The sequence below is a fragment of the Ranitomeya imitator genome, chromosome 4 (genome assembly GCF_032444005.1).
Source record: "Ranitomeya imitator isolate aRanImi1 chromosome 4, aRanImi1.pri, whole genome shotgun sequence".
Taxonomy (NCBI): domain Eukaryota; kingdom Metazoa; phylum Chordata; class Amphibia; order Anura; family Dendrobatidae; genus Ranitomeya; species Ranitomeya imitator.
The window spans coordinates 457,070,900-457,085,033 of NC_091285.1; the positions used below are offsets into that span (position 1 = coordinate 457,070,900).

The 14,134-nt window shown below is 42.2% G+C and overlaps 1 protein-coding gene across 3 annotated transcripts in view; it reads left to right on the plus strand.

Moving 5' to 3' along the window:
- DUOX1 (dual oxidase 1) overlaps positions 1-14,134 on the plus strand; it is a 280,203-nt gene that overhangs the window by 210,954 nt on the left and 55,115 nt on the right. For all 3 annotated transcript variants that reach the window (XM_069765805.1, XM_069765807.1, XM_069765808.1), the window contains 3 exons: positions 501-731; positions 1,523-1,622; positions 5,697-5,746. In XM_069765805.1, coding sequence (XP_069621906.1) covers positions 501-731; positions 1,523-1,622; positions 5,697-5,746 — 381 coding nt within the window. The remainder of the gene's footprint in view (positions 1-500; positions 732-1,522; positions 1,623-5,696; positions 5,747-14,134) is intronic.

Here is a 14,134-nt window from a genome sequence, read left to right on the forward strand (position 1 = left end):
CATATGAAATGCCTTGATGTTCTTCAGATTGCTTATAATAGTGTAGTTAAGGTACTCTTTGCTACATGGATACGCATGTAGAGTAGCTTTCACCTACTGCTCAGATCCTCCTGTACAATTCTAGTATTTCCTGCTTTTCCAGTGACAGACAAAAGTAATCTGTTAAGAGCTAGGTTTTTCTAGAAAATAGAGACTTGTCTTTACCTGCCGTGAATGAAGAAGTGGCTGTGCATGACTAAACCACTCCGCTCACTCATAAGGGAGTTTGAAAAATTGCCAGGCTATTGTCTTACCGTAATTATTTTCCGAACACCCATACAAATGAAATGAGGGAGCTAAACATGCAAGGCCACCTCGGCATTAATGCCAGCACAGGTTAGGGCTCCATTCTTGAGATACTTTAGGCACATGGATGAGGACACATCCATGATGAGAACTCTCCTGTAAATTGTACTTTTGTTCAAGTGATACAATAAACATTAAGCTATTATCCCTTGCAGATTACGCTTTCGAGTCCCACCATACAGGCATCGGTGAAGTAACATTACCAGGTATCATTGTGTCCAGAGGAACAGCTGCTAGTATCTCATTTATATTTTCCTACATACTGCTCACTATGTGTCGCAATCTCATCACTTTTCTAAGAGAGACGTTCTTAAATCAATATATTCCTTTTGATGCTGCAGTGGATTTTCACCGACTTATTGCAAAAACCGCTGTTATATTAACAGGTTAGTAATGATATTCTTATTACGATGTGTAACGTATTTAGAAAATAAACAGATAAGAAATGAATACAATGCTTGACAAGTGTGACCAATCTGTCAATCAGTTTTCCAAGTGATGCTACAGATCACTTGGAAAGCGCTAGCATTCTGCAAGCTAATTACGCTTGTAAAACGCCAGTGTTTAGCAGGAAAACGCATGCCAATTCTGCAACGTATGCCTCAAAGTTATTTTTTCATTCCTATTACTTTTGGGATATTACTAGCACTTGTTTTGCCATCCAGCTTGTCCTATAGCAAGAGGATTGTGAACACCACAGCAGGGTTTTGTATACTTTCCTTCGTTAAATAAGATTTGGTTCAGGCGCTCGCCTAATCAGAAGCACATTAAGTAGAATGAGGTGTCCTCTGGTTGGAAATCAACTGACACTGGAATGGAATGGCTGACAAACATGTAGAGAAGCTGATTTTTATAAAACTCTGCAGTGGTCTCTTAATTTTTGCCAGAGCTGTATATCAGCTAGAAAATAGAAATAACTGTAGGTGTGTATATACAGTATATACAGTTGTGCTCAAAAGTTTATAAACCCCGACAGAATTTTTGCTTTCTTATCCTTTTTTCAGAGAATATGAATGATAACACCAAAACTTTTTCTCCACACCTGGTTAGTTGTTTGGTGAAGCCATTTATTGTCAATCTACTGTGTTTTCTCTTTATAAATCGTAATGCCCACTGTAAGGTTTTAATACTGTTCTGAAAATGTATTATTTGCTACTGTTGCTTCCTTGTCTTGCAGTTCTCCATAGTGTTGGCCATGCAGTTAACATTTATATGTTTTCCATCACTCCTCTAAGTACCCTTTCCTGCATCTTTCCGAAAGTTTTTATAGATGATGGGTAAGTTAATAATGTTATGTTTCTTCAAAAGCAGAAATGCAAAAAATGTGTCTTCAATACAGTACATACATTAATTTCCTACAAACTGCTCATAATTACCCTATACATGTTAATTTTATTAAATGAAAGCTGTCTAAACCCACCAATTTGGGCTATACTGGCCATCAATCTGATGTATATAGGGTTCTCCTGACTCTTCCCAGACAGATGATGTTAGGGAAGACAAGGATTTGACAGTTGGAATTTTAACTCCCAATCTAATATTTAGTTTTTTACCTCTTCTCTCCCTATTGAAAACACTTGAATGCCCAGCTGAGTGTGTATGTGTATGGTTGAGTCTGCAAACAGCTGTCTGCAGAAGAAATATTCAGCAAACAGTTGTCTGCAGGAGAAATCTTCAGCAAACAGTTGTCTCAAGTGTATGAACAACTTGAGGCCATGATCAGACGTTTAGTGTTTGGTGAGTATTTGCAACCAAAGACCAGGAGTGGATAAAAATACAGAAGTGGTGACGTGTTTCTGTTACATTTTCCTTTGATTGTTCCACTCCTGGTTTTGGCTTACAATTACTGAGGTAAAGTACTGACCAAATACGGACAGTGTGAATATAGTTTTGTACACTCCGATTAAACACTTATTTTATTATGCTGGATAGGGAAACTGAACCATAAATATGTATATAGCTTGAACACCTTTAAGTGACTCCCACAGTTTGATCATATTAGGTATCCTGGGCCCCCATATACTGTATGTGCAACAGTTCCGTGATATTTATCCAATTCTCAATGGTGATTTTATAGCCAGTACTTTTTAATTATTCTGCACTTTCTGTGATGAATATCAACACTACTTGCACTGATTTCCAGGTAAGCTTATGCTGGGCTCCTGTGTATATTCAACAACCAATCTAAGGAGGCAGAGCTGTAGGGGGGAGGGAAAGAGCAGCAACTTGGACCAATGATACAACAGTAGGTGTGTCTCAGTCTACTCCAGCCTATCTGTTGGCGTCATGGATGAACTTTAGGCACAAATATAAGCTCTACTTTACTAGAGCTGAGCTAAAAGTCAGTTAAGAAGAAAACTCTGAGGAAAATACGTAAAAAATAAGCATTTCTTTATAGGTGCTGGCTTATATTTAATTTTTTAGCTATTGTGTGGACAGTACATTAAAGGGCATATCATTGATTTTCTGAGAAACAAAAAATGTGCCTAAGCACTAACAGGCAGGTAGTTGATACCTACATATCTGTTGTGCACAGCGCCGTTTTTTTCCAGCACACTCCTACCAGTGATTTAGCTGCCTCTGTTGACATCACATCGACAGAACTGTATATTCTGTTCCACACTGTTGAGAAGGCGGGACTTCCAATGTCATTCTGATTAACGGATTCCTGGCAGTCAATCAGAATGACTTTGAAGTCCCGCCCCCTCGAGAAAGCAGAATGGAAAAGAAGCAGCCACTCTGTTGATGTGGTGTCAGCAGAGGCAGGTGAATCAACGACAGGAGCCATCTCTGACTGCCCTGTGCTGGGGAAGAATAGTACCATGCACAACAGGCAGCTAAGTAGCAACAACCTGCCTGTTAGTCCTTAGGCACATTTTTTGTTTTTGTGGAAGTCCTGGCTATGCCCCTTAAAACACATAATATCAATTACATTGTTGAAAAAAGTTTCCATAAAGAATGGGTGTATAAGGTTATGTGCACACATTGCAGTTTTAGATGCGAATTCACAGCGTTTTTGGCCGCAGGGGTTTGCATCAAATCTACAGTGTAGTGTGCAGCCATTTTTAATCTATGGGAAATGGAGATTTGTTGTGCAAATGCTGTGGTAAAATCCACGCAGAAACGCAGCATTTTTTTGCCAATTGTTTTTGAGGATCTGCAGCATTTCTGCACTCATTGACTTCCATTGAGTCAGGCACATCCGCAGCAAAACCGCAGATGTAAAAAAGATCCGCGGATTTGCTGCAGATGTGCCTGCAAGATTGGAAGGAGGGAAGTGTGTGGGCAGAGTTATGTGTGTGTATGTGTGTGTGCCGGTATTTGCGTGTATGTGTGTGTGCCGATGTCTGCGTGAATCTGTGTCTATGTGTGAGTGTGTGCGGGGCTGTGTGTGTGTTTATGTGTGTGTCTGTGTGTAGGCATCCAACACCGCGGAGACACCATCACGTGTTTCTCAATGCATCACTGCGTTAAGAAACACGTGATGGTGTCTCCGTGGTGTTGGATGTTTTGATCTCCCCGAGGTCATTCATCCTTATGTTTATAGTCCTTTTACTGGGCACTGCTCCTAATAGCCAGTTTCCTACTCCACATTGATGAGGGGCAAATACCCCAAAACATCTGTCTGTGGATGGATACCATGTTTTGGCATAGGTGGTTTTCCTTTTTGGATGCTGCCCTTCCCGTGGTTTTTCCTTCCCGGTGAAAGACCTGGCTATTTATTGCTTGTGTTGAGAAACACGTGATGGTGTCTCCGCGGCTTTTCTACATGTGTGTAGGCAAGCATCGTCCAATGGGACTATTAGTCTCATCCGGCTATGCCTGCTACAGTGACACCATTAGCCAATGATGGGAAAGTAGTCCCATCATCCGACTAATGTGTTAAATGTTAGAAAAAACACATACAGTACACATATAGTACATACCTACCATATACACATAATCCCCAAAGCCATCGATCATTTGAAAATAAAGTTAAAATAATTAACCCAACTGTATACTCCCTGTGCCCGATGTAATCCAATTAATAACAATTGTCCCACGATGATCTCCCATGGAGAGCTGTCACATCAGCAGATGCGACGGCTCTCCAGGGGTTCCAGTGATACAATGAAGGAGATAATCCTCCACACTGTATCACTCCGCCGCCGACAGGTCACCTTAGTTAATCAGTGACTTGCGGCACTACAGCATGAAGATTTTTCTCATGGCTGTAGTGCCGTAAAGTGAACTCAGATGATACACTGCGGGAGGGTTATCTCCGGTCAGTGTGTCATCGGAGGCCCTATAGAGAGGTGACAACTGCAGATGTGACAACTCTCCAAGGGAGATCGTCATGGGACACTCGCTATTAAATGGACTGCATCAGAACAGGGAGTATTTGTGTTTGATGTCACCTTACAATACAAAGGTGACATTAACCCCTTATTACCCCATATGCCACCGCTACAGGGCAGTGGGAAAAGAGAAGCTAAGTGCCAGAATTGGGGCGGCTGGGTGCTGGTATTTTTAGCCAAGGGGGGCCAATAACCATGGCCCCTTTCTAGGCTATGAATCTCAGCCCGCAGCTGTCTGCGTAGCCTTTCTGGCTATAAATTATAGGGGACCCCACGTCATTTTTTTGTACCCTTCCCAGGTAGACATATTGGCCCTCGGCCATCAACTTTCTCTCTCTGGCGCAGAAAATTGCGTGGGCCCATGCCATTTTTTTAAAAGATATTGCGTGCAGATTTTGTGTGTGTGTCTTTAACTATTTATGTACTATTTTTTCTATCTATTTATCTATCTATCTATCTATCTATCTATCTATCTATCTGTGTGTGTAAACATTATTTTTTCATGGAGTATGTAAATTAAGAGGTTGGACAAAGAAATTACATCACAATTATAATTTTTTTTAAAACAATAGATCTTTATTTAGGTTACAAAAATGCTTACAAATCCGCATGAAAAAAAGCATCAAATCCTCATAAAAAATGCATCAAAGACTCGTGGATTTTTACCTGTGTTTTCTGCTAAGAGGTGTAGATCCTGTGCAAAAAATTCTGCAGGCAAACCTGCGACGTGTGCACATACCCTAAGCCTTATTGTGAAGGGGTTCATTTAAGTCAATATGTCATATATATTAAGGTGACAAAATATATTAGATATGGGAGATGCTGGGTTTAGGACTATGTACTGTAGTTTTTATCAAATTTAATTGAATATTTTCAAGTTTTTCTTTATGTTTCTCAATTTGATTTAATAAAAAAAATTGCCATAAAAATGTGACTATGAGAACAGCTCATTTAATTTCAATGAACAAAAAAATATTTACTTAACACATTTTATAAAAATTTATTTTTTTCAAGGTCTGAAATTCCACAAAAATATTACTGGTGGTTTTTCCAGACTATACCAGGTAAGTTTAGAAACAGTAATTTGTATTTTATAATGGTTAGGTGTTTGTTTTAGAGAAATCGTGTTTAAAGTCAGCCACATTTGGGCAGTAGTACATCTAAGGCTGCCGTCACACTAGCAGTATTTGGTCAGTATTTTACACCAGTATCTGTAAGCCAAAACCAGGAGTGGGTGATAAATGCAGAAGTGGTGACGTGTTTCTATTATACTTTTCCTCTAATTGTTCCACTCCTGATTTTGGCTTACAAATACTGATATAAAATACTGACCAAATACTGCTAGTGTGACGGCAGCCTAATAATGTAGCAGTTATATAGTTAGTCTCGCCAACATCTACACCTGACAGTCACTCTCAGGCTTGATTGTCTTTGCTACCTCTCAACCTGGAATTTTACTGTTTTTTTAGGGCTTTGTGTCAGTTAATTTAACCCCCTTCATGACCCCAGCTTTTTTTGGTTTTGCATTTTCAATTTTGGCTCCCCTCCTTCCCAGAGCCATAGCTTTTTTATTTTTCCATCAATATGGCCATGTGAGGGCTTATTTTTTGCGGGACAATTTGTTTCATTGGTTTTAGTATGTCATGTGCTAGAAAACGGGAAAAAATTCCAAGTGCGGTGAAATTGCAAAGAAAAGTGCAATCCCACACTTGTTTTTTGTTTGGCTTTTTTGCTAGGTTCACTAAATGCTAAAACTGATCTGCGACTTTAATTCTTCTGGTCATTACGAGTTCATAGACACCACCGCCAGAGCCCACATCAAAGCGGAGGTTCTGACCTTGGAAGTACTATCCCGTCCGAGGTCAGAAAGAGGTTAAAGAACATGCCTATAACTGTGACCTTTTGGTTTTCTTTTTATTGTGAAACAAACAACAAATAGGACAAAATTAGTGAAAACCTCAGTGTGCATAACTATTCACTCCCCTAAAGTCAGGACTTTATAGAGCTTCCTTTTGCCACAATTATAGCTGCAAGTTGCTTTGGATAGCTCTCTGAGTTTTCCACTTATTGCTCCTTGGATTTTTGCCCATTTCTCTAGGCAAGTGGTTTCAGCTCCTTCAAAGTTAGATGGTTTCTTTAGGTGAACAGTAGAGATGAGCGAGCACTAAAATACTCAAATGCTCGTTACTTGAACCGAGCAATTTCTAATTTTCGGATGCTAGTTTCACATAACAAGTATAATGGGAGTCAAAGGGAAATCCAAGCAATTTTCCAGCAGACCTTACAAGGAGGTCTGGGAAGCAGTGAAAATGTTTAAATAGATGGAAAAAGTGCTGAATGTAAGGAGAACAGCACGAAGAACCATCTGACTCCCAAGTCGCTGCTGAGTGGTGTCACACTTTTACTCCACTCTAAAGAAGTTTCCACTACTAAGGCAATGCCTATTTTAACTAAATGTTAGGCTCCAATAAAATAATATAGAGTCTACTCACATCCTGTGTCGGCTCTGTTCCAGTCGTGTCTGCACTCGTGGTCCTGGGACTGTGATGCGGTGCAATTACATGTGATGCTCAGCACCCAATCAGCGCCGAGGTCACTGTCTCAGCCTTCAGACAAGCTGAACCTGAAGAGGAAGTCTGGGATGAGCTGCAGTCCTCCTCTTCATGTTCAGTTCATATGAAGGCGGGGACAGTGGCGCCAGCACTGACTGGGCGCCATCACATGTCACAACATCGCATCACAGTCCTGAGGAGAATGAATGCCGACACTGTGGGAACAGCACCGGCATGGGAGGGGACAATGACTGAACATTTAGTTTAAAAAAGGGTTGCCCAAGTAGTGGAAACCCCTTTGAGGACTGAAATAAATTCTTCAAAAATCGATGATAAGCCGGAGTTTACAGGAAAAAAATGATAAGAAACATTCTTTCCTGTATAATCACTTGTATATGAGGCAATTTTTTTTTAAAATAACAATTTAAACAAAATTCATAAAGGAGGGCCTCATACACATTTTATTCAAATTATCATTTAGTGGTACTCCTAGACTCATAAAGGCTATGCATTATCTGCAAAGTCTGCCAAAAATTACAAGCAGGGTCATCCAAACACCCTTGAATAGACCAAATATAGTACATCAATCAAATATTCTGAACAAAGTATAGTTGTGGTCCTCCTACACAAAAAAGTATTTGTACACTGCAAAGACTGCCAAAAATTACAAGCAGGGTCATCAATACACCCTTGAAGGCACCAAATTTAGTACCCCATTCAAATATTGTGAAAAAAGTGTAGTTGTGTTACTCCTATGCTCATTTAGGCTCTAGACACAGTAGAAAGCCAGGATAATATTATAAGAAGGCTCATTCATAGACCCTTGAAGGCAACAACCAGAGGTCTCATTAAAATATGTTGACAGTGTAGTTGTAATGGGTTGGGTGGTGGAACCACTGTGCCAAAGCCCAAGGATGACCTGGAGGGGCGTTACTAGGAGCCTCACCCAATCTGACCACGGACATGCAGCTTCTAACGACACTGAGGTCCATGGGGAGACAAGGAAGGCGATTCAGGTGCTACTCCAGGACTGACCTAGGTAAATTGCAGCTGACCCCTAGGAACGGGTACCTGTGATGACCCGGGGAAATGTCTAACAGATGCAGACAGGCAGAGAAAATGACAGGAGCCACAGGTGCAGACAGAATGGTCTGATGGAGAGGTGAGCACAGGCGGGTGCAGCAGGCTCAGCTGCCATAGATGTGGGCACTGGCAATTGCAGCTGGCTCGGCTGCCATTGATGGAAGCACTGGTGGGTGCAGCAGGCTTGGTTGCCATTGAGGAGAGCACTGACAGGTGTAGCTGGCTCAGCTGTCGATGTAAACACTGGCGGGTGCAGCTGCCTCGGCTGCCATTGAGTAAAGTACGGGCAGGTGCAGCTGGCTTGGCTGCCATTGAAGGAAGCATTGGCGGGTGCTGCAGACTCAGCTGCTGTTGAAAGAAGCACTGGAGGGTGCAGCAGGCTCGGTTGCCATTGAAGGAAGTGCTGGTGAGTGCATCAGGCTGAGATGCAAGTACTGGGACCTGAGAATCGACAAGCGTGTTAGGAACAAAATCACAACATGGCACAGGCACCTCCATGTTGGAAAAGGCGCATTAAATAGTAAGAGACCTCCAGCTATCGGCTGGGGACACTTTAGAGGCCCCTTTAAGAAAGAGGAAGTGTGTGCTTGTGCACTCTAAGCACAGTGCCTGGAGACCTGCTAGGAGTGCACGCAGACCCGCAAGGTACAGGACTGGAGCCTCGGCAGTGACTATGCTGATGTCTCTGCAGGGAGAGATGGATTGCAGGAAGAGATGCGGGTGCTACAGCAGTTAATGTACTCGCACTCTAATAAAGACAAAATTATAAGTAGGGTCATCCAGTCATCCATAAACACTTGAAGTCAACAAGTGGTAGGCCTCATTCAAATATTGAAGATTAAAAACACTTTATGTGCGGCTGTCATCTGATGGTGAGAAAAAGTTGGGGCTAATCCAAGCTTTGTTAATTTTTATCAGAGCGAACCTGTAAGCAAAAGCGCCTGTCTGTTTTGAAACCCCCATTAAAAACTCACTCAAAATGTTAGTGGCAGGGCATCGCAACAAATCCAAGCCATAGAGCAACAGCTCATGCCAAGTATACAGCTTTGAGACCAATAGCTGAAGGTTGCAAAGGAATTAAGGAGCACACTGGTTTTGTTGGCCAGGTATTGCTTGACCATCTTTAAAACTTTTCTTTCCTTTTCAAAAATAAATGGCCATCAGGGCCTGGACGCTAAGATGATGTCTACGTTTATTTGTGAACCATTCCATTGTAGATTTTGCTTTATGTTTGGGATCATTGTCTTGTTGGAAGACAAATCTCCATCTCAGTCTCAGGTCTTTTGCAGATTCCAACAAGTTTTCTTCAAGAATGGTCCTGTATTTGGCTCCATCCATCTTCCCATCAGTTTTATCCATCTTCCCTGTCCTTGCTGAAGAAAAGCAGGCCCAAACCATGATGCTGCCACCACCATGTTCGACAGTGGGGATGGTGTGTTGAGGGTGATGAGCTGTGTTGCCTTTACGCCAAACATATGGTTTGGCATTGTGGCCAGAAAGTTCTATATTGGTTTCATCTGACCAGAGCACCTTGATCCACATGTTTGGTGTGTCTCCCAGGTGGCTTGTTGCAAACTTTAAACAACACTTTTTATGGATATCCCTGTGAGATGGCTTTCTCCTTGCCACTCTTCAATAAAGTCCAGATTTGTGCAGTGTACAACTGATTGTTGCCTTATGGACAGAATGTCCCACCTCAGCTGTAGATCTCTGCAGTTCATCCAGATTGATCATGGGCCTCTTAGCTGCATCTCTGATCAGTCTTCTCCTTGTTTGAGATGAACGTTTAGAGGGACAGCCGGGTCTTGATAGATTTGCAGTGGTATGATACTCCTTCCATTTCAATATGATCTCTTGCACAGTGCTCCTTGGGATGTTTAAAGTTTTGAAATGCAAATTGCCTCTTCAGAGAAAAAGAGGACTTAAACTCTATACCGCCACCTGTTAAAAGTAGCGATTCTACAAGTCACAATCAACCCTTTAACGATTCGTGCAATATGACTTAGGATAAAAGCCAAATCAGTATCTCAATTCGCAGACATGGTGTTTCGGGCTGTTGGCCCTCATCAGTGCGAAGTATGAGAACTAATTTGGCTAGATGAGAGGCTTTGGACTGGGGTCTAAGGGGTAACGTTTCCCCTTATGGAGAGTGACATACCAGCTCTGGCTTGTCAAGGTAAGGAGGCTGATTCGCCGTGCAATGCTCCTCTGGGAAATTTTATATGCAAATTGCCTCTTCAGAGAAAAAGAGGACTTACGCTCTATAGGAGGACTTAAACTCTATAGTTTTGGAAATCATTTTTGTATCCAAATCCAGCTTTAAACTTCTCCACAACAGTATCACGGACCTGCCTGTTGTGTTCCTTGGTCTTCATGATGCTCTCTGTGCTTCAAACAGAACCCTGAGACTATCACAGAGCAGATGCTTTTATACGGAGACTTGATTACACAAAGGATTATATTTATCATCATTAGGCATTTACGACAACATTGGATCATTCAGACATCCACAATGAACTTCTGGAGTGAGTTTGCTGCACTGAAAGTAAAGGGGCCGAATAATATTGCACGTCCCACTTTTCAGTTTTTGAATTTCCACAAAAATTTTAAATAACCAATAAATTTCGTTCAACTTCACAATTGTGCTCCACTTGTTGTTGATTCTTCACCAAAAGTTTACATTTTGTATCTTTATGTTTGAAGCATGATATGTGGGAAAAGGTGGAAAAGTTCCAGGGGGCCAAATACTTTCGCAAGGCACTGTATGCACAGACTTATTTACTTGAATAGGCAAATTGTGCTCTGTTCCTCCCGAGTCTCTGTATGGTTAAGTAGTACTGTACAGGAACATATGGGGTATTGCCCATTCAGTAGACATTGTGGGACAAATTTTGGTACCATGTTTATCCACTTCTTGTGTGAAAATGTAAAATCTTTGGTTAAAGCTAAATTTTGGTGGCAAAAATGTAGTTATTTTGTCTTCACTGCCCAATGGTATAAAATTCTGTGACACAGCCATGATGTAAATATGATCACTGCACCCCTAGATGAATTCATTGAGAGATGTAGTTCGCAAAATGGGGTAATTTATGGGGGGTTCTGCTGTTCTGTCACTTCATGGGCTCTCCTAGTGGGTCATGGCACCTGCAAACCATAACAGTAAAATCTGATGCTCCTTGCCTTCTGAGCTTTGCATGTGCCTAAAAAAGATTTCCTGATTTCATGCAGGGTATTCACCCACTCAGGAAAAAAATCACTTCAGTTTGTTGCAAAAAATTCCCATTAGCCCTTAGAAAAATAAAAACTTGGGCTAAAACTAAATTTTAGTGGTAAAAATATAATTTATTCTTTCTTCATCAGTAAGTGGTATAAAATTCTGTGAGGCACATGTGGTGTTAATATGATCCCTGCACCACTAGATGAATTAATTGGGCTGTGTAGTTTGTAAAATGAGTTCACATATAGGGGGTTTCTGTTGTTCTGGCACCTCAGGGGCTCTGCCAGTATGACATGGCACCCTCAAACCATTCCAGCAAAATCTGAACTCCAATGTGGCACCTCTTCCCTTCTGAGCTTTGCACTGTGCCTCAAAAGTAGTAGTGCCTACATATGGGATACTCAAGACAAATTCCAAAACAACTTTTGGGGTCCAATTTCTCCTGCTACCTTTCTTTCTGAGCTCTGCCATGCTGTTGTGAATTCTGTTGTCGATCTCCCTCCTGTGGTCGTGAATGGTACGTCGGCGAGTTCTGTCTATGGGCTCCCTCTGGTGGCTATGAGTGAAGCTGCTACTTCTGAGGTTCCTTACACAGGTGACGTGGTTTATCCTTTGGTTGGTTTCTCTATTTAACTCCACTCAGATCGTTACTCCATGCCAGCTGTCAATGTTTTAGCATTGGTTCAGTTCGCTCCTGGATCTGCCTGGTGACCTGTCTTCTCCTGCAGAAGCTAAGTTCCTTATTGTTATTTTTGCTCATTGTTTCTTTGTCCAGCTGGTTATCCTGATTTTGTCTTGCTAGCTGGAAGCTCTGTGATGCAGGGTGGCCCCTCTGCAACGTGAGTCGGTGCGGAGAACCCTTTTGCACACTCTGCGTGGTCTTTTGTAGGTTTTTGTGCTGACCGCAAAGATTCCTTTCCTATCCTCTGTCTATTTAGTAAGTCTGGCCTCCCTTTGCTGAAACCTAGTTCATTTCTGCGTTTGTGACTTTCATCTTTACTCACAGTCATTATATGTGGGGGGCTGCCTATTCCTTTGGGGAATTTCTCTGAGGCAAGTTAGGCTTTATTTTCTATCTCTAGGGCTAGCTAGCTCTTAGGCTGTGACGAGGCGCCTAGGGAGCGTCAGGAGCGCTCCACGGCTATTTTTAGTGTGTGCGATAGGATTAGGGCTTGCGGTCAGCAGAGCTCCCACATTCCAGAGCTCTTCCTGTATGAGTTTAACTATCAGGTCGGGTGCTCCTAACCACCAGGTCATAACAGTACAGCTGGCCCAAAGTATTAATGCATCTCAATAGAGGGATAAGAGGACTTCTGAGACCATTTTTTTTTCTTTGCACTGTGTTTTGTCTTTCTTTTCCCCTAGACCTTTGGGTGGTTCAGGACACAGGTGTAGAGATGGACATTCACGGTCTATCCTCTTGTGTGGATCATCTCACTGCAAGGGTACAAAACATTCAAGATTTTGTGGTTCAGAATCCTATGTTAGAGCCTAGATTCTTGAATTTCAAAAATAATTGTAAACTGTTTCTAGCTTTGAAACCCCGCTCCTCTGGGGACCCCATTCAACAAGTAAAAATCATAATTTCTTTGTTGCGTGGTGACCCTCAAGACTGGGCATTTTCCCTTGCGCCAGGAGATCCTGCATTGCGAGATGTAGATGCGTTTTTTCTGGCGCTTGGATTGCTTTATGATGAACCAAATTCAGTGGATCAGGCAGAGAAAATCTTGCTGGCTTTGTGTCAGGGTCAGGATGAAGCGGAGGTGTACTGTCAGAAGTTTAGAAAGTGGTCTGTGCTTACTCAGTGGAATGAATGTGCCCTGGTGGCAATTTTCAGAAAGGGTCTTTCTGAAGCCCTTAAGGATGTCATGGTGGGATTTCCCATGCCTGCTGGTCTGAATGGGTCTATGTCCTTGGCCATTTAGATCGATCGGCGCATGCGTGAGCGGAAAGCTGTGCACCATCTGGCGGTATTCTCTGAGCATAGGCCTGAGCCTATGCAATGTGATAGGACTTTGACTAGAGCTGAACGGCAAGAACACAGACGTCGGAATGGGCTGTGTTTTTACTGTGGTGAATCCACTCATGCTATCTCTGATTGTCCTAAGCGCACTAAGCGGTTCACTAGGTCTGCCACCATTGGTATGGTACAGTCTAAATTTCTTTTGTCCGTTACTCTGATTTGCTCTCTGTCATCCTATTCTGTAATGGCATTTGTGGATTCAGGCGCTGCCCTGAATTTGATGGACTTGGAGTTTGCCAGGCGCTGTGGTTTTTTCTTGGAGCCCTTGCAGTATCATATTCCATTGAGAGGAATTGATACTACACCTTTGGCCAAGAATAAGCCTCAGTACTGGACTCAATTGACCATGTGCATGGCTCCTGCACATCAGGAGGATATTCGCTTTTTGGTGTTGCATAATCTGCATGATGTGGTCGTTTGGGGTTGCCATGGCTACAGGTCCATAATCCAGTGTTGAATTGGAAATCTATGTCTGTGTCCAGCTGGGGTTGTCAGGGGGTACATGGTGATGTTCCATTACTGTCAATTTCGCCTTCCACTCCTTCTGAAGTCCCTGAGTTTTTATCAGATTACCGAG